Below are 20,124 nucleotides of genomic sequence, written 5' to 3'. Positions count from 1 at the left end.
AACCTTTAAAAGTACGAACCGCCACCAAAGCAATATGACAAAAAGCAAATAAGTAAATTAAATGCATGCAACACATAAATAAAAGCATACAAGCATAAAAGCGTACAAGCAACATATAATTTTGAAAAAGCACACACTACAAGCGAATATGTGTAGCTTACCTGGTCGGGATAGAGAATGACCACTGTTGAAAGAGTTCCCAGAAAGATATTTGCCAGAAAGGCCAGAATAACTGCGTTGTGATTGGCCATCAGCTAAAGACCTAGGTTTCCCTGTTTTACTGCTGAATTGAGAAGTGTGGGATCTCATGTCATCTGCCACATAGCCAGCGTTTACGGAGCCTGTTGAAATAATGGGCTATGTGTTATTTTTCGGTTTTTAATATTGTGGTAGATGTAGTCTAGCTAATAAATTTGACTACGTCAAGAACAGGAATCTGTCTTTTTTTCAAATTCTTAGTTCTGGTTAAAATGCAAACAATAATTCCGCAAGTACTGGGATATATACATCCCAAGATTCATTGTTGATGTTTATATATCGTCTGTCTTTATTGGCTTGGCCCTTCACTTTATATCAACCAGGACCGTACGGTTACTCCGCTATTATTTATTTCTGAGAGAATATTCAAACGTAAATACAACTAACTAAATATATAACTTAAGAAATTCAAATGTTTATCGCCACAGAAACTAAAAATACAGTAAAATTCGGCTTTGTGCTAACATAATGCTGTCAGAATTTTTAATACCCACTCTTCCTTAACCCTAGAAAGACCAGGGGGGGGGCTAGTTTTGTCCGCGAGTTCTTTTTTACTTAGTTTATATGGATTAATATGTATTCAGGATTCTTTTTTTTTTTTATTATTGTTCCTTTTGTTGAAAGGTTCATTTTTGCTTTCTTTTTTTTTTTTTAAACGAATATACTGCATTGTTTTTGTGTAGAAAGAATAATTTCATGTTTTGCGGGCCGATTTGACTCCCCCCTCCCCGGTCATAGGTGCTACCCATCTTTGTTTTCCCCAAAATTCTTTTATTTGCTTTTGCTTTTTATATTTAAAACTTGTGTTACTTTTTCCCTTTATATAAACACTTGGCCTTTCATAGAACTTGTGGACTGTTAGTTATAATGATTTTCTGCATAGTATTATAAGAAATTTGATATAATATATAATCAGTTTACGCACTGTATTTAGTTCATTTTTTACAAATAAAAAGCACAATTTCTTGAAAAGCTTCTTTTTTGACATTTAGTTTCCACACGTTAACTCAAATTGAACAAATATACTTTGAAAGCTACTTAAAACCAGCGCGGGCAAATTTGACACTGTCCCTTCCCCCTTTCTCTTTCACGTAGCAGATGCGAGCACGGACTTTCTAGGGTTAATATTCATTTGTATTCTGACTTATTCTCTTTTAGTTTATCTCTAAATGCTTCCCAATTAGAATTTTTCTACACTTGTGTGTGTATTTCTTATGGAACACTGAGTCCTCCACATCTTAAGATGTCCTGATATTACGAATGCAAAATAAACACAGCATAATTTTAAAGAATTAAAAGCATTTTAAATCTTTAACAATACATATCATTATTATTGATCCAGTACTAATAATTCGGAGTGGATAAAAAAATTTTAACACTCGCGAATTATCGGAATATTTTGGATAAAATTTCAAGTTAGAACCGATTCAGTGGTATCTATGTTCACTGTTGAGAAATCAAATTACCCCTGGATCTTAAAAATTATTTTATGCTTAGTTGCATTCATAAAACTGTGACGCCTAAAGTGGCTGCGATTCGTTGCTTCCAAGAAGGGATATAGGGTTCTAATTGGAAGACCTTTTGGAAGAAGTCTCTTGAGAAGCCATGAAGAAGATGGAAGGATTAGTATAAAGATGAATCTTAGGGAAGCGGGTAATAATAATCTTGATAGGGTTGACTTGACACTAGTTTAAATTTAATTGTGAATTTTGTTTCTGGGACGATAAATATTCGAGTTTCTTAAGCTTTAAATTTAGTTACCCATATTCATATTAAAGTTACCTTTGAAAAAAAAGCTATAAAAGAAAAAGAAAATGCTGGTAAAACTATTTTATCTTGGCTATTGAAATACCACACATATCATTATGATAATTAAAATTTTATAATTTTGATATTGGCCAAAATCGATGAGGTAAAAGTTACTTATTTTGAAATATTCCGCATTAGTCAATCATTCGTCGCCTAAATCAATTACGACATCATTGTTGTTAGAGGTACTGCAATCAGTTTTGCGTAATTATTTTTAGCCATAGTATTTTTCAAGTTAATGTTTACAAATTTTTTATATTGTTTACCTAGTAAATGTGAAAAAATTCATATCGTAATTTTATACCTAAAGAATTATAAATAAAACAGTAGAAAATGCTAGACATTTAATGTAATACATAGAGGGTCAAGATTGTAAATCCCTCCACGCTTATTGTTGCCTTCTGTGATCCAAATGTGTAGTGGCATCCTCCTCTCCCAGGGAATAACATGAAACTATTTAAGCTCATTTCTAATTGACAAGCATCTCATGCCATGCAACATAAATTGTGCAGTAACTGTTTTACTAAGTATTTGCATGCATATATTTTGGACTTTGGAGACATTGAAATACGTAATTCGATTCGATGTTGACGTAGCTTGACGTGTTATTACTATTTTTTTCATCGTCCATGAAATGAATTCGAGAGAAACAGTAGTAATATTCACTCTTTCTTAGCTCTGATGACTTAACTTAGATGTTAGATTGTCGAGAATTCTCTATATTATTAATCCGCTCTTCATATGACCGAAATCTATCAAATTTCAACGTAGATAGGGTTTCAGACATGGGGTGGTTTTTATCATTTCACTTTGACAGTGCAACTTAGGAGAGGGGGAGTTATATTAAAATTAAAAGTGACCGATACTAGTGTCGAATCAATAGTTTTCGGCGTCGCTGAGATGAACAGTGATACTTCCGATGCCGTTTAAATCCAAATTCAGCACCCATTAGTACTCCAAAGGGAGATGATGACATGTAAAAACAATTGAAAATGATTGATATTAGTGTCGAATTCATAGTTTTTGGGCTCCCGAAGTTGATTGGTGACAGTTTTGGTGCCCTTTATGTTCAAAATGAAACGTATACTCCCCGTGCGAAGAAGGGGCATTCTGCTAGTAACATAATAAAGTGTTAAAATTACATCTCTCCTTCGTAACTCCGATATAAGAGAGATCGAGGAGTTTTGTCGCTATATATGTCCCTTTGAAAATGAAATGAAACCTTTCAATTTTACGTCCGATGTGGGCTAAAGAAGAATGATGATGAAAGTGAATGAAATGGTGAAATTATAAAAGTGGGAGGAAACATGAGAACTCTTTGAAAACCTACGCATATTGTTTGTCCACCACAAAATCCACTTGGCGCGAGCTGGGATCGAACCAGGGACCCCATGAACTAGAAGTGAATGCTCTACCACTGAGCCAGCGACCCCATATGTTCTTTTGACTATAATGTCGAACAAATGGACTAATTAACCACAGGCAATATGCTAACACGCTCAAAAATTGTAAAATTGATTCACTTATTTTAAATTCGGTTCCTTGCAACTTCTTGCACTTTGAAACTTTGGGTTTTCCTTGGACACAACAATAGGAGTAAAAATAAAAAAACACCAAAGAAATCTAAAGGAAAAGTAGTCATAGTACATCATCCCTTTATATTTCCTTGATATTTTTGATACTTCTATACCTGTTTTTATCTTCCATGAGCAAGGCTTGAGGGAAGAATTGAAAACTTGAAGTGCAAGGAATTTTCAGGAATCAGAGCATAAAGTAAATGAAATGACCACTTTAAACAGTTTTCGATATTTCCTAGAGAATTATATTTCGTGTGAATGAAATAAAGCTGAGCTGAGTTGGTTTATTCTTTCAAAGGTTATTCGCATAATATGTTTCGGAGTGATGTCTTTTTTATACTGATTTCGTTTACTATGATGAATGAGACTTTTTGGTAGTGGAATATCTACTTACTCCCTTTATGTGCAATAGGTGCTAGGTAACAACAACTGAAACAGTATTTTTGTGCTAACGTGCCATATAAACTAGCTAACAAACAAACAAACAAAAAAGATATACTTTGTGCACTCCATAGTACCTTTTCCCATAAAGCCAAAGCCATCACCAGTGTCTACGTGTCGATGGTGATGGTGTTGGTGCTGGTGCATGCTGTAGCTACCTGGGCGATCCATTTGATAGACCCTTGCCCTTGGAATGCTTCGGTTGCTGTACATCGACACTTGGTCCCATTCCTTGTGCGTTGTAAAGGCACTGAGTGTTGCCAGTGAAGATAATGGGGCAGCTGGAGTTGGTACGCTTGTTGCTGGTGGGAGCACTGAATTTTTCTGCAGTGTGTGCAGCTTACGAGATCGCCGGCGATTCGTTGCAATGAACACAATGACTGCTATAACAACAGTGCCGCAAATAGCAGCACTGGCAGCAATGGTGATCTTGTCCATGTTGTTGGTAGTTGGGTTGACGGTGCGAACTTCTCTGCATTGCGGGTATGGCACTGTGTCTGGGGTTACGTTCACATCTTCCAGTGATATCACACATACCACAATGCATTCCTGTGGAAATTAAAATAAAGCAACTTAAGTCTTCACAAAAATTAGAACACAAGCACGATAAAACGTCTATTATGCTGTTGCAAAAGAGGTAACTATTTAACTCATTGGAATTACTAACCACTCACGCTGTTCAGTTAATTATAAATTTGATTCTAACTCTTATACAGAATTGCATAACAGTAGCTTCCCCTATTTACTTGGACTAACCTTAGTATACGTCTTCCGTTCATTATTTTACAGAATCATAGGCAAAAATACGGATAAATTATTGCATCGTGTGAAAAATCAAAGAAGGGAGTGTTAGTTTGTGGATACTTTTGACAAACCAAAACCAGTAAAAAAAAATCTGTTGAATGCATCACGTTATTCACAAATAGAAGATTAGCACTGTTCACAGTAGCAAGAAGACAACCGTGTAGTTCATCTGCACAGTTCAGGAAAGTTTGGAGTAATATCAAAAAATGTTTCAGAGTGATACTGTGAAAGTTAAATATTTAAGAGTGTAATTTTTGTTACTGATAATAGAGATATTTATATATTTTTTTTTATTACTAGAAAAAATTTTTTGTTTAATACTTCTATAACACCAATAATTATAATTGAGGTCATGTAATATGAGTTAGAGTTTATAATAGGTGCTTTAAGAAAACGTCGTTAAAGAAGATGGGAATTCCCATTAAACACTTCAGCAGCAATTACTAAATAGACGTACACAAGGTTAATACCAAGTTAATATTCGTATTGATACCTCAGTTTAGTTCCTTAAGTAGCTTAAATAATTACTCCATAATCATGAAATATTAACCTTGTACTGCACTTAAGCACCCGTTTTATTAATTTAATCGAATACGTTTCGGTGACTCCTTGTCAGGATGCTTCAAATGGAATTCAAGATTAGAATTTTATTATTAAATATGCATCCTGTCAGTTAATGTAGTAATTCTCCATAACCTGTTATTACACTTTACCTCCCAAAAACTTACGATTTTTATAATTTCTGTGAAAAAGATGGAATATGTAGGAAAAGTTAAAAAATAATAAATAAATAATAAAAACGTTAGATAAGATTAAGCATCGCATCTAGTGAGTTAAATATAACTTAATTCATTTTGGACTGTTCCTCGCCTCACTTTGCCTTATTTGCATAGTTTGCAGTTTCTATTAACTTTAGTTTCTTTGCGAATTCAATAGATTTCTGTACCCAAATTTTATTTTTGTTTTATGAAAAATCACAAATACCATCACACGCAAAGAGTATATGAAAACTGTTGTACAGTTAAGTGAAGAAAGGGAGTTTCTTTTCAACTTTCAAGAACGTAATTCATTTGCAAATAAACAACTTCATAAAAGAAACTAAAACTTCCGATCATGAAACTCTTGAAGACATGCTCAAATTGTGAAGTAATCTGTAAGACTCAAGCAAATGGAAAAGAAACTTATTTCTTATTTTAAGTTTAAAAAAACTTAAACTGTGACGGTCTGACGTATTAGAAGTTCTTAGTATTTTACAATGTTTGTCAAACTTTAAACAATGTTAAGTAACCGTTTACAAAAATTACTCAAAAAGCTAAATCTATTTACATCATGAACACCAACCTGTGATGGTACATTTTTAATCTTGAATTCCCTCTCGCTAGATTCCAGTGGTGGTCCTTGTTTGAATACTTTGTCGCCGAACAGTCTGTATACAACTCTAAAACCTAGTATATTTGATGTTTCCGAGTCCCATTGTATGATGACAGAGTTATCCTGTCGATAGGCATTTTTCACAATTACTTCTTCGGCAGGACGGGCTGAGGGCTCATCCGGAAATCCTCCAAGTAATACTGATGGCCTTTTTCTCCAAGGCGGACTCTGATACGTTTGTTTGGGTCGATTTGTTCCTCCTCTGGTAGTCACTACAACTGAGGGACTTGGATTTGGTCCCTGACTTGTAGATGGCGGTGTTGTCGTTGTTGGGGGTGGTGTAGTAGACGTTGTTGTTCTTCGAGATGTTGTGTAGGTTGTAGTTCTTGTAGGCTTCGTGGTGGTGGTCGTGGTGGTTGTGGTAGTAGTTGTGGAAGGAGTACCAGACGTAGATGGTGGTAATCTTCGAGTTGTCAGAGGACGATGAGATTGAGGAGTTGTTGAAGATGTCTCTGGAGGTCTGCTTGTTGGTGGGAAGTCAAAAGGATTCTTCTTTGTACTGGCAGATGGAAAACTGTCCACTTCGTTTCCAGAAGAGCATATAAATTCTGAAGTAAAAAAGAAAAAAAAGTGAATACGTAAAATTTTTGTAATGAAGTAAAGCCTAAGTAGGATACCCTTGTAACCAACAGGAAATATTCAACTTACACAAGTAGCCAACACATGACTATGTCTGCTTAATTCTTAAGACGAGCAGTTGATCAAGATACTAAAGGGATCAACTTACTAGCCCTTGCTACACTATTAAAATTAAAGGGCATTTCATAGTATCGACTGTTTTGATTGAGATTCTAGTTAATTAAGACAAGTGGAAAAGCAGTTATAAAGGGTGCGGCAGAAATAGTTAGACGATGTAAAATGAACATAGAAAACGTAACCCGGTAGATAACGTGCTCATTGTTGTTTTGTTTTGTAAAGTGGTTCAAAGCATTATGTATGCATGTAGGTTTGTTCGACTGTTCGGTGCGCATGCGCAGTATTGGAAGAATTACGTAAGCCTTCCGTCAGTAGCCATGGAGCGTTGGTCGGACGAACATCGCGCTTTCGCAGGGGAGTGTTTCTTCAAGAACAAAGACTGCAACAATTGCGCAGCGTAAGTTTCGGAGTTATTTTAACATTGGCAGAAATGGACAAGTACCGACACGACAAACTATTCTTAATTGGGTGAAAAAGTTCCGAGCTTCGGCTTCTACAAGATCAAAGAAATCCCCAGGTCGTCGACGTTCAGTGAGCACACCAGGCAACATAGAGAGTGTTCGAGAAGCATTAATTAGAAGTCCAAGGCTTTCAGCTCGTCGGCATGATGTGTCACTTGGCATGTCAGATAGGAGTGTGCGGCGAATATTACACCAGGACCTACATTTTTACTTATTCAAAATTCAGATGATTTACAAGTTGCTCTCTGAAGATTTTAACACTCGCGTACAATTCTGCAATACGCTGTTGCAAATTATTAATGAGAACCCAAACTTTCTACAGAGGTTAATCATGTCCGACGAGGCTCATTTTCACATTGATGGGTGTGTAAATAAACAGAATTTCCGTTACTGGACACCCAGAAATCCAAGGTTGTTGCATGAAGTGCCCCTTCATAGCCCTAAAGTAACAGTATGGTGTGGTGTTTGTTTTGATGGGATTATTGGATCATACTTTTTCAACGACGAGGATGGTAACACTGTAACTGTCACGTGTGCTTGATATGTGGACATGCTCGAAAACTTTACTCCCAGAACTGTGACAGCGTCGCCTTAGACAGATGTAGTTCCAACAAGACGGGGCCACGTCAAACACAGCAATTGCATCGATCAACATTCTTGGGAGGATGTTTCCAGGACGGGTTGTCTCTCTTCGCGCCAATGTTCCTTGGTCTGCACGCTTGCCCGACCTATCGACATGTGACTTCTTCCTATGGAGTTACTTGAAGCAACAAGTGTATAAGTGTATGCAACAAAACCTGCAACATTACAGGATTTGCGTGAACTCATTCAACATGCAATCCACCAAATCCCACTGAACATGGTTCATCGAGCTGTGAGTGCTGTGAGGCGACGTGCAGAGATCTGTTTGAATAACCACGGTGCACACCTCACTGACATAATTTCAAGACGTAGTTACTATATGTAATGCTTTTGTATGTACATTCTGGACATGTAAAACTTTTGTTCATAAAAGATCATTTAATATTTAATTTACAAAAAAAAAAAAAAAAAAAAAAAAAAAAAAATCATCAAACTTATATTTATACTCTCAGACTGTGAAATATAACTCAAATCAACCGGAGTAAATAGCCGTATTTATACACTCTTTCTGTATTTTTCTTACCGGTCGTGTGCTAATATCATTTGAATTTTTTCGCTACTTGTGTGAATTTTTGAAACTCTAAGAAGGCAGCTGAGAAGAAGTATATAATAAGATTTCAAAAGTAAGCATCTATCGTTAATTAATGTAAGATTCTTTGTGTTAGTATGCTCACAGATAAAGTTATATAGAAACACAGCTTCCAACACCTAATGTTTTCGAAATGAACGGATGGTTAAGGCGGGGAAGATTGACCTTTAATCGTGGCAGAATTGTGTAAATATTAATAATAATCAATTAAGATACATTTGTTACAGAATATTCAATTATAGTGCTGCCAAAATGTCTTGATCCGTGGTAAAAATGCGAACTAAAGCTCACGCCCTCGACACATCCACGCGTGATCCGATAAGGGTTCAGCTGTTGGTAAGCGAGAGAAAGAGAGTGGAATTCATTCAGCCGATAGCAGCGCTTGCAACGGAAGACTAGATGTCAAGTCAATGTGATGTATCTATAGCACGCTAAATTTTTCTACTGGTGCATTTCGCTGCATGGCTCTACTGATTCTAATAAGCATCACAATACACGGTACTTACAATTTTCATTAAATTCTTACATGGATTGAAGCATGATTTAGAGGAAGTAGCTTGTTTTAATAGAAATACGGATCTACACCAGTTTAAAGCTACAGAAATTAACTGTAATATTTTCAATTGTACAAGCTTTGCTTTTATTAGACTTAAATCTGATTTAAATTACTCGCTGAGCATAACAATACGTTTATTGTAAAAAAAAATATTAACTTGTAACAGTGTCGCCAACTATCACTATAAATACAAAGGTAGTTACAGATTTTATATACGAGACAACGAAACAATCCCTAAATGGTGATTGGCTACCAATTAATTGGAAAAGAATATATATATATATCGTTTCCGCATCAGTTCATACAAAATTGATGCCGTATGCTCATGTCTTTCATGTCTTCATTTCCTAACACCCAAGAAATCACAATCGACCTTGCAGATGTATAATCTAACACAATAGAAAACTTTTAATAAGAATCTGACCTATAGAAGTTTTAGGTTGTTTCTACCAATTTTTTAAATGACTTTTGTTTTCAAGAGGTTAATTGGCCACTTCGTTCTTCATTGTAGTGTCTGTGTCCTTGCAAGGAGTTCCATTAAGAAACAATGTTCCTATTAAGCGTTAATAATCCAATTGGATGAAGTTGAAAGATACTTATTACTTGCCAAAGTTTCGGATGTATCCTGTTGATAAAATCTTACTGAAAGAAATTCCGCTCTCACTGTTTCCAGACCTCAGATAATAATAGTTATAATTTACTAGAAATACTAATACCTAATTGACCTTGGTTTTTGTTTTAATGGCACTTACAATGTTGGTTCATTATTTCTTTCCTTCTTTAAAAAAAAATATTGTTTATCCACAATTAAAACTCTTAGTATTTTCAAAGAAACAACGTTGAAAAGTAGTCTACTAATTTACATGGGATTTTTTTTTTTTTTAATGTAATACCTGTGCAATAAAAAATATAAGATTTTTGAGAATAATAATATGAAAATTCAATGTATAGCCACTGAAAACTTTGGACTACACTGTACAGTTTATGCAACAGTTCAAAAGATGTACGAGGTGCATCCAGAAAGTAAGTTCCAATGAACTGTAAAATGAAAAACGAACATAAGAAAGAAAAAGTATTTTGTCCCTATGGAGTCACTGATACATAATTTACTTTTCAACATATTCAGCATCCTTGTTGAGGTATTTGCCATAATGCAGCATCAACTTTTGTATGCCTGTATCAAAGAATTTCGTTACCAAGGACTGGGGCCAGAATATCAACCGTCTGCAACTCAGCTGCACTGTCAAAACGTTGTCCGACCAGAAATCGCTTCAGTTGGAGGAACAGTCGCTTTATTCGAGATTCGGACTGTAGGGCGAGGTCATAGAGGACATCCATGTTTTGTCCCCGGTGACAAACCTATTGACAAACTAGTTATCTCCCTGGTAGTAACGCAGCAGGAGGAACAATCGCTTGATTCGAGATTCGGTCTGTAGGGCGAGGTCATAGAGGATACCCATGTTTCGTCCCCTGTGACGAACCTATTGACAAACTAATTATCTCCCTGGTAGTAACGCAGCAGGAAGGTGAAACCGGATGCTAGACGCTTCTTGTGCTCTGCTGTCAGTTATTTTGGAACCCATCATGTACATAACTTGTGAAACTGCAGTCGCTGGATGACGATGCACTCCGACCTCATTTATCTCAGGTTTGCCCCAGGTATCCTGGTAAAACAAAGGGTCGGAGACCCTCAAAGTTGCTTTGGAACGAAAGTAAAACTATGAATAAATTTCGTCGTCTAGCTGATAGGTAAATATCTTACCGACTACGCCACCAGATGCTTGGTTTCAAGTGCAATTTAGTGACATGATACTGAAACTTCGAAAACAACGTATTTCTGGTTTTACAGTCATTGCCTACCTAATTGCTTACAAGTCAGTAACCAGAGGGAAGGTCGATGTGTGTCTCAATTACAGACCATATCTCATCGATCGTCAAACTTTATGCTTGGAATCCTCTTAACATATCACAGAAGTACATAGTCTAGCCTCAAGTGGCACTTACTGTAAGACTCTCATTTGATCAAGACACAAATATTGTTCACCTATCTGATCGATGGCTACTTTTGAACATTGTGAATGGTTCAATTTTGTTCTCAGTTTCTTTTAGCAACATTGTTCTTTCTAAAGAACCCGAATCACGAAATATGAGTAATAATATTAACATTTCTATTTAGTCAACATTCATTATCCTACGAACTCTCAAATTACAAAATTATTAAAAATAGTTTTATTCAGTAAAGGCATAATGTTAATATGCAGTTATCGCGTGATTTTTTTTTTAATCTAGTAGTTATTGTTTTATTTGTATTTCCATTTTGATTTTATATTATTTTACTTTCGTCCTATTGTTATAATTCAGTGTGAAATGGGTGCTGCACTATATCTAGAGTCTCCTTCAATGAATAGCATTCTGGAAAGGAAATCAGTAAAATCAGACCCAGACTTTTTAGTTCGATTTTGAAATAACTCGACACCTAATGTTTCGAAATTCTGTCAACATCATTTGAAAGATCATTTTACTCACGAAAACAAATAGGAAGACTAAATCTGCTTCGTTTCTGAGCTGTAAGTCTTACAAAGAACTGAAAAATGAAATAGCACAAACTCTGAAAGTTTTTAAGGAAATGTTGGAAACAAAGGAAGTCGCCCTTGTGCTAGTTAATTGTACCTAATTAGGATTCTTTGATTAGAGTTTTCCAAAGATATTGGAGAATCTCTAATAATCTGGCTATCAAAGGTACCAACATGAAAGACGTGCCAATATTGCCTCAAGTCTTATTTTCGTGTTGTACGGCTCGTAACTCAAAACGCTGTATCGACTTTACTGCATATAGGAAGTCGTCTACCAAATGTTGTAATAGAAACTCAGAAATACCGTGTACATTTCCAGAAAGAGCTTCTCTTCTTCTGCCTCAAAGTATTTGTGATGCAAACTAGAAGGAAGAAAACTAGTGGGTGGAATGAAATATGAATACTGCTGTGCATTTCAGCGTTATAAACTCTTGTGTTTACACACACACACACACACATATATATATATATATATATATACAGTGGTGGCAAAAAGTTCTGAACACACTCATTTTTTTTGCCTAATTTTTGTGTTTGACTTCATTTTTCGTTATGAAATTATCGCAATATCTTAAATATTGTTATTGATTTTAATGTATTTTTTCATGCTGATTTCAAATCTACTACTAGTTTATTAATGCCTAAAATATTTTTTGTAGTAAAGCTGCCTGAACACAATAATGTGAAATATGTGCAGAATAAAACAATATAGAATAACATAATATGAATAGAAGAATCACGAAAATTGACAAATACGGTACATTTAATACGCATTTTGAAAATAACATTGTTGTCAAATGTTAGAACATCAATATTTTATGGGCCAGCCGTTTGCTTTAATTACGGCTCTACATCTTTCTGACATGGAATGCACCAATTTCAAAAGAAGTTCTTTCGTGACAATATAGTTGAAGGAAAATATTAAAGCTTCAATTTACTCACGTTTGTTTGAAGGTTTTTTCTTTGAAATTTCATAACCAATTTTAAACCAGAAGTTCTCTGTCGGATTAAGGTTGGGAGACTGTCCTGGCCAGTTTATTCTATTCACAGTATGGTCTTTGAATCATTTCTGGACTACCTTTGCATGGTGACAAGGGGCGTTATCGTCCTGAAAAATCCATAACTGATTCCAAAAAAGATCTCTCGCAGTTGGTAGCAATTTATTTTGCAGTATTTCAATGTAATCCATGGCTTTCACTATTCTGCTAACGATGTGAAGTCTTCCAACACAACGAGAAGACATGCAACCCCATACCATCACTTTTGTCGGGTACTTTACTGTGGGCTTCAGACACTGAGGGCTGAATTCCTCGTGAGTGCGTCGTCTTACATAGGCACTACATTGGTTACCAGAAATACAAAACTGACTCTAGTCACTAAATATGACTTTTCCCAGTCTTTAATAGTCCATAATGAATGTTCCCTTGCCCACGTCAATCGCCTCTTGCGTTGAAATTCAATCAGTAATGGTTTTGGGTGCGCTTTACAGCCTCGTAACCCAATTTCCAGCAGTCTTCCTCTAACAGTTCTTGGGCACACACTCACATTTGATGTCAAAGTCCATTGTTTCAAAATTTGCGTTGAATTAAGCTTTCTGTTTGAAAGTGAAATCCTGTGCAATAATCTGTCTTCACGTAAAGATGCTTTTCTTGGTAGTCCTGATCGCCCCCTGTCCGCAATAGAATTTGTTTCAGAAAATCTTTTCAACGTTCTCACAACAGTAGAAAGGCAACATGGTACTTTAGCAGCAATGTGGCGCATAGAAAAACCCTTTTCCTTCAAATGTATTATTTTATACCTTTTATTCTCAGGCAGATTTGAAAACTTAGCCAGAATTCTAATATTGTTCACAAATGCACTTCAAATTGCTTTCAACACTATTCAATACACTACTAAACCACGTTTCACTTTCTCCTTTAAACCTTTTATCGCTACTACTCTCTGATTGGTTGAAATAACGGAGCATTTCTTTGGTTGAAAACACACTCACTCATTCTTACAGTGACCTTGTGCTTTCTTGTCAAGGTATTTTTCAACGTATCAATGAAACTATTTACTTTACATGAAATCTACAAACAGATTTGAAATCAGCATGAAAAAATACATTAAAATCAATAACAATATTTAAGATAGTGCGATAATTTCATAACGAAAAATGAAGTCAAACACAAAAATTAGGCAAAAAAATGAGTGTGTTCAGGACTTTTTGCCACCACTGTATGAGATTTGTTTTCAAAGATTTTCCTAATACATAATATGAAACTAGAAGTAATCTCTAAACAAAGGCTTTAAATAAGTAAAATGAAAAATAACTCATCAATAATCCTGTGAAGTATACAGAAAGAAAAATGAAGTAATTACCATCTGTTTGAATTTGGTAGAAACTTCTTCCCCTAAGATTACTGGGACTGCCACAGAACTGTGGATCTCTCTCTCGGCTGGTGACTTGTAAGTCAAGATTTTGAATCCATTCAGCTACCCAACGCATCTTGCAGTCACAGTTGAGAAACCTGCCACCAAGACTAAGACCTCGTAGTGTTGTATTGAGATGGGCAAAGGCCGCAACAGGTACTGTGGCCATAGGGTTTCCATCCAGAGCCAGTAGAGTCAGTGAAGGAGTTCCCAAAAAGGCGTTCTTAGGAAGTTCCGTTATCAAATTGAAACCAATATCCAGCACCTGGAGGAAAAAAAAAAAAAAAAAAAAAAAAAACTTTATTTATTATCAGAACATCATTTTTTCTACTTAAGAACCAAAAGCATTCATATTTCCATCTTCTCGGTTTTTCTATATTTAATCCTGAATAAATTAAACTTTTCAATATCTTAATTCTATATGAATCTTCAACAATGGACAACGTTACCGTTCAATAAATGATGTGTGCTTTACTGTGTTCGAAACTAAGATTTTTTTTTTTTAAATTATAACCAGCATGAGAAAAATATACAGTACATTTACAATCACTAACTTTTTTTTTTTTATGGGCCCTGGCAATCCTTATTGAATTATTAAAAGATATTATGGAGCTAAAAGGAGAAACCCATGTTTGATATTTTTTCTTTGTTCTTTCTTTCTTCTCAACCACTAAGGGTTATAACATTAAAGTTACAGCACTTGGCCAGGTCGACTACTGCACTAAGTTTATCCTACACATAAACAGTGTATTAAATATTAAATTGCATTAAATAGTATTAGTTACAGCACAGGTTGCATCCAAAACGGCATGAACATAGGCCCAAATCTGCCTGTATTAAATGGTAAAGTAATAAAAAGTAAAATATTTAAAAATAGTAGTAATTGTGAAGCCGGATATATTCCAAATGATCCACATAGTATAAAAAGTCAGGTCAAATCATAAATTGTCCAAAATAGAACTTAGCCACTCTATGTTATTTTTTTGTAATATATTCTATTTATATTTGTATATTCTTTTATTACATCAATATTCTTTCCTAGATCACTGTCTCTCATAGCTAAATGTTGAGTTCCTTCGTGGCTAAGTGGTTAGCATGCACTCTTTGGCGTGGGAGACCCGGGTTCAAATCCCGACGGGAGCTCATGTGGTTCGAATTTCACGTTAGTAAGTCCCGTCTCATGTAGCCCCATTGCTGTAAGACACGTTAAACTCAAATTCAGCTCAACTAAATGTTAAATTATTACTTTACATTAGTTTGCACTTCATTGTAAACCTGCTATTCTTTATTGTGGCCAAGATTCCTAGTGGTTTCAACAAAGATACGCATCTGGTATTCTTTGAGACTTATCAAGCGTATGTTTCCTCTCTGTTTCATTTAGCATCAGAAATAGTGTTTGAAAGCAGACAACGGTTTATTTTTTGTTTAAGTATAATAGGAGTTTATCTCTTTTAAGTTTTTGTTTGTTTGTAAACTATAAACGTTTGATTATTTTCAAGTGGGTAGATTTGTAGTCATAAAAAGAAATATTTTCATACTGATTTCCCTGACTTTTCCCCATAGTAAAAGTAATCTTACAAGTAGATTCACTAAATTGCAGTATAGTCTTTTTTTTTTATCTTCGGCTTTCGTTTTATTTGTTAGCGGTCATTAGTAATTTCTCTAGCGTTATTAGTGCATACCGTATGTATTCATGACTTGTTTTGTATGTCAGCTGTTTTGGGAGATTTCCTTCTTCCACAGACCAATTCTAGCACACCTTGCGTATTATTATATTTATGTTGCATTTCTCTTTCATTTTTTCGTACGTGAACGAAACATTTTTTTCAACCAATAGATAAATTTTGAAGAAAGCAGCAAGCTAAGATAATATTTATTTCCTATCTGAGTTTTTTTTTTTTTTTTTTTTTTTTTTTTTTTTTGTAAAAAGGTGAAAGGTGCTTAAAAATGAGATACATTAGAGATGTTGTGTTAATAATGTTAAGAGATGCTACCTGTCTGTAAAATATTTCTTCTAATGATCATATTAACAATTGAAAAATATGATGTTCGCCAAATTACTGTAAATAACAGCTCTGTTTCCAAAGGGTACAGATTTAAGAAACTAATACAAATTGACTTCTTGTAATTTATTACTGTACCATCATACAGTAACGTAGTCAATGTTCATGAACTTTTACGAAAAGTGAAATGAAATCTTTCAGTTTAACATCCTACGATTATGTCCTTTAGCCTAAGGGAGATGCGTGATTAAGGCAAGTGAATGACGATGGAAGAATTGATGGAATGAGATTGTAGGAAGAAAGGAGAGAAACGCGAGAAAACCCACAAAGACGATGTTGTTCACCACAGATTTACTTGGCCGGGATAAGCTTTTACAGATGATAAACATTTAAACACATTATAAATCTCAGAATCACTTTGCACAAAAACGTTTCCAAAGCTATATTTCTGAGGTATTTCCAAACAACTACGTGCGTACTTTCGTGCCATACACTTCTGACGACATCATGCGATATGTCACATGTATCAATTCAATGATGCTAACCTTATATTCGTCTCTGAGTCGCCACCCAGGCCACCCAACTGATAGGTAGACACCTTATTGACTACACTACCGCAGATTTTGATTTACACATGTAATAACGAATAATGCAACATATCGCTGTCTGATAGCATAAATAGTTAAGCAGATAGGAAGCATTCATATTATTTCTCTGTAAGAAGTACACTGCGGAAATGCACTCAACACAGTGTACATATTAATGCACACGTATCTGCAAAAGTAGTAGCGACAAGTGTGAAAGAAGGACAATAACTTTAATGTTTTAAGAATAAGGATGATAATTCTTTATTGTTGTTAAACAATAAGATGTTGTAGTAGACAACTTTAAGGTTTAAATTAGCATATGTATCAATGATAGTTACAGTTATAATTAATCCATATGATGTTTATATTTTGCATAGAATAAAATAAATGGAGAAAAATACAAAAAAAAAAAAAAAAAAAAAAAAAAAATACTTTCTACTCTAACTCAGAAACTTCTTTTACTATTGTTTACAAAGTTTCTAAACTAAAAGATTAATTTCCTGCCGCTACAGTCTATGAAGATGGCGCACATTCAACTGGGCACTGAGGTCACAGTGTCGGAAATAAAATAAAATTCACGATTATGACGTGTAGGCTAAAGGAGACGAAGATGATGAGAATGAATGAAATAATGAACTGAATAAAGTGGAAGGATATGGGAAAACACGAGGAAACCCATACACGTGGTGTTCGTCCACAAAACCTATTTGGCGCAAGCTGGTATAGAACCTTGAACTCCAGAGTTGAACATCTATCACTGAACCACCGCGGCCCCCTCAGAACATCAGCTGTAAATTCTATTTTTTCCTTGAGCTCCTCCGTGGCTAAGCGATTAGCGTACGCGCCTTTGGCGTGGGAGACCCGGGTTCGATTCCCGGCGGGAGCTCATGTGGTTCCTATTCCACGTTAATCAGTAGGTCCCGTTTAATATAGCCTCGCTGCTGAAAAGCACGTTAAACTCAAAATCAACTCAACTCTATTTCTTCCTTTTAGATCAGAAATCAACACCTTTTATCCAACTAGCGCCTCAATGTTTTCATAATATTGGATCAATACCGGAAATTATATTTGTTCACGGGAAATTGAAACCAAGAAAACCGATCATTACCTTACTGCTTATGTAATTTACAAAAGTTCTCTACGTGCTTTACAAACAACTATTGTGCATGAACTTGATATTGGCGCTTCCACTGAAAAAAGAAAAAGCTATGTTATGTGCAACAACATGACACACACACTTTGCCATTAGCTTGCAGAGTGAGTACATAACGTGTGTGGCGTCGGTTTGGCATGCAGAGTAACATCTTGCTGATCAGGAACAAGTATTGAACTTCTGCTTAAAAACAGTCGTAATTCTAGGTTGATAACTCGTTTTATTCGTGACTTCCAAGGGTACGGTGTGGTTTGGTGCTTTGCTGAAGGATGTGCCTTCCTAACCTACATCTCTCGTTCACCTGTCTTTAGCATGTTGACAGGTTCGTGTTTTGATTGTTATTACGTTTTTTTCGTTCAGTATTTTGCGTTCATGCATCTTCTTAATTGTTTGTTATATATCAACAACTGAAGTTAAACTGAAAGAGCTCTTTGACTCTTTTATTGTTGTTGTTGTTATTATTATTATTATTATTATTATTATTATTATTATTAGTAGTAGTAGTAGTAGTAGTAGTAGTAGTAGTAGTAGTAGTAGTAGTAGTAGTAGTAGTAGTAGTAGTAGTAGTAGTAGTAGTAGTAGTAGTAGAAGAAGAAGAAGAAGAAGAATTAACAAATACAGTAAAGCAAAAATATCTTTCTGACTAGAAATGACGACCTTGATGGTTATGTATGTTGTAATTTTAGGACTGTAAAAAAAATAGATACAGTATAAAAAGTTCTAGGCCACAGAAGAATGAAATAATAATAATAATAAGAAGAAGAAGAAGAAGAAGAAGAAGAAGAAATGTTCCACTCTCCACCTCTATTTGAGTAACTATCAGAGTGAAGCCTTGTAAGACAAAGAAAAGTAGATTTCGAGATTTCATGGATTTATTTATTTATTTAACACACTTCCATATAGAGCCTTGAGATGAATTTACACTGGTATCATGAACAATCAACAACGATAGGAAAGGAAAGTCGATTAGAGCCTAAATTTACTGATACCATTCCGACATTCACCTGATGAAACTCAGAAGAGAGAAAGAATGAAAAGAAAGTTAAAGAAAAGAAGAAAAAATAAGGAAAATGGAGCGTCAAATACCGAAACAAGATTGTTAGCCATCAGTCCATGTCCGCCCCCTATATGCTAAAGAGTGTCTGATATATGTGCAGAGGTCTAGCGATCATACTGTTCAATGAGTTATAACCAAATTTTAAATCTATGGTTTTCAGAGGATTACTCAGGGTCAGGGTGATGTCTTATTTGTCCATCCTTAAATGAGAATAGTGTGCTTATAAACAAAAATTGAAAAATACAGTTTTATCAAATATAACTTGAGTAACTTCCCTGATATTCCCTGACTCAGTATGTGAGTGATACAAAAGTTTCGAGGTTTTTCCCATTGAATCTACCTAGGTAGGACAGTTTTCAATGGATATAAAAAACAGTAATTTCGTTATTGATGTTGTTGACCATATATATACGGCGTTCTAAAAAAAAATGGTGCCTACGGATCACAGAGCACTATTCTACAAGCCAAAATAAACCTATATATATTGTATACCTCTCGGGCCCTCGTCTGGAGACGGGAATTACACTATGTGGCAACGCCGCAGATAAAGAACCATAGATTAGATCTACCAATCCATCAAATAATTACATCGATTCTTGCCAGGTGGCAGTTAAAGTCAATAAACGTTGACACTAGCACCACTTAATGTTATTACCTTAACAATCGACGTAACTGTTTGATGGATTTGTAGAGCAATGCTAATGGTTCCAAGTTAATATGCGATGTTGCCACAGAGTGAAATTTTGGTTCCCCATAGCAGCTGAACGAGGCTGCAAAATGCATTCCATCATATAACATTTTCACTTTATTTTGACCTGTAGAATAGTGCCCTGTGATCCGAGATCCTTCCTTGATAGATATATATCCTTCCTTCGATTCAACTGTTTTATACGCATGGAAGTATGTTAATCTGTATCATTTTCGAATACTTATTTATATTTTCTATACTTTATTTCATTCTTCTCTGGTCACAATAAAATTTTAAAAATCTAAAACTGACAAAATTCGTGCAATTGAGTGATATTGACAGAACTTCGGAAAGTTGCGGAGACAATATGAGTAAATTCAAGGACAA

At 35.2% G+C, this 20,124-nt stretch overlaps 2 protein-coding genes across 4 annotated transcripts in view; one reads left to right on the top strand and one right to left on the bottom strand.

Annotated features, from left to right (window-relative positions):
• Rab3GAP1 (RAB3 GTPase activating protein subunit 1) overlaps positions 1 to 20,124 on the top strand; it is a 363,483-nt gene that overhangs the window by 43,229 nt on the left and 300,130 nt on the right. The window lies entirely within an intron of this gene.
• haf (leucine-rich repeat and fibronectin type-III domain-containing protein hattifattener) overlaps positions 1 to 20,124 on the bottom strand; it is a 236,752-nt gene that overhangs the window by 6,772 nt on the left and 209,856 nt on the right. Inside the window, exons 4-7 of one of the 3 annotated variants that reach the window (XM_081758032.1) lie at positions 14,199 to 14,514; positions 6,231 to 6,868; positions 4,163 to 4,634; positions 162 to 341 (exon numbers count right to left, since the gene is read on the bottom strand). In XM_081758032.1, the coding sequence (XP_081614158.1) occupies positions 162 to 341; positions 4,163 to 4,634; positions 6,231 to 6,868; positions 14,199 to 14,514 (1,606 nt within the window). The remainder of the gene's footprint in view (positions 1 to 161; positions 342 to 4,162; positions 4,635 to 6,230; positions 6,869 to 14,198; positions 14,515 to 20,124) is intronic. The other 2 variants (XM_081758035.1, XM_081758041.1) reach the window with 2 other exon arrangements.

This window comes from Thermobia domestica, chromosome 1 (genome assembly GCF_964235325.1).
Source record: "Thermobia domestica chromosome 1, izTheDome1.hap1.1, whole genome shotgun sequence".
NCBI lineage: Eukaryota > Metazoa > Arthropoda > Insecta > Zygentoma > Lepismatidae > Thermobia > Thermobia domestica.
Note: the sequence above shows the minus strand (reverse complement) of the source record. Positions and strands in the feature narration are given on the sequence as shown.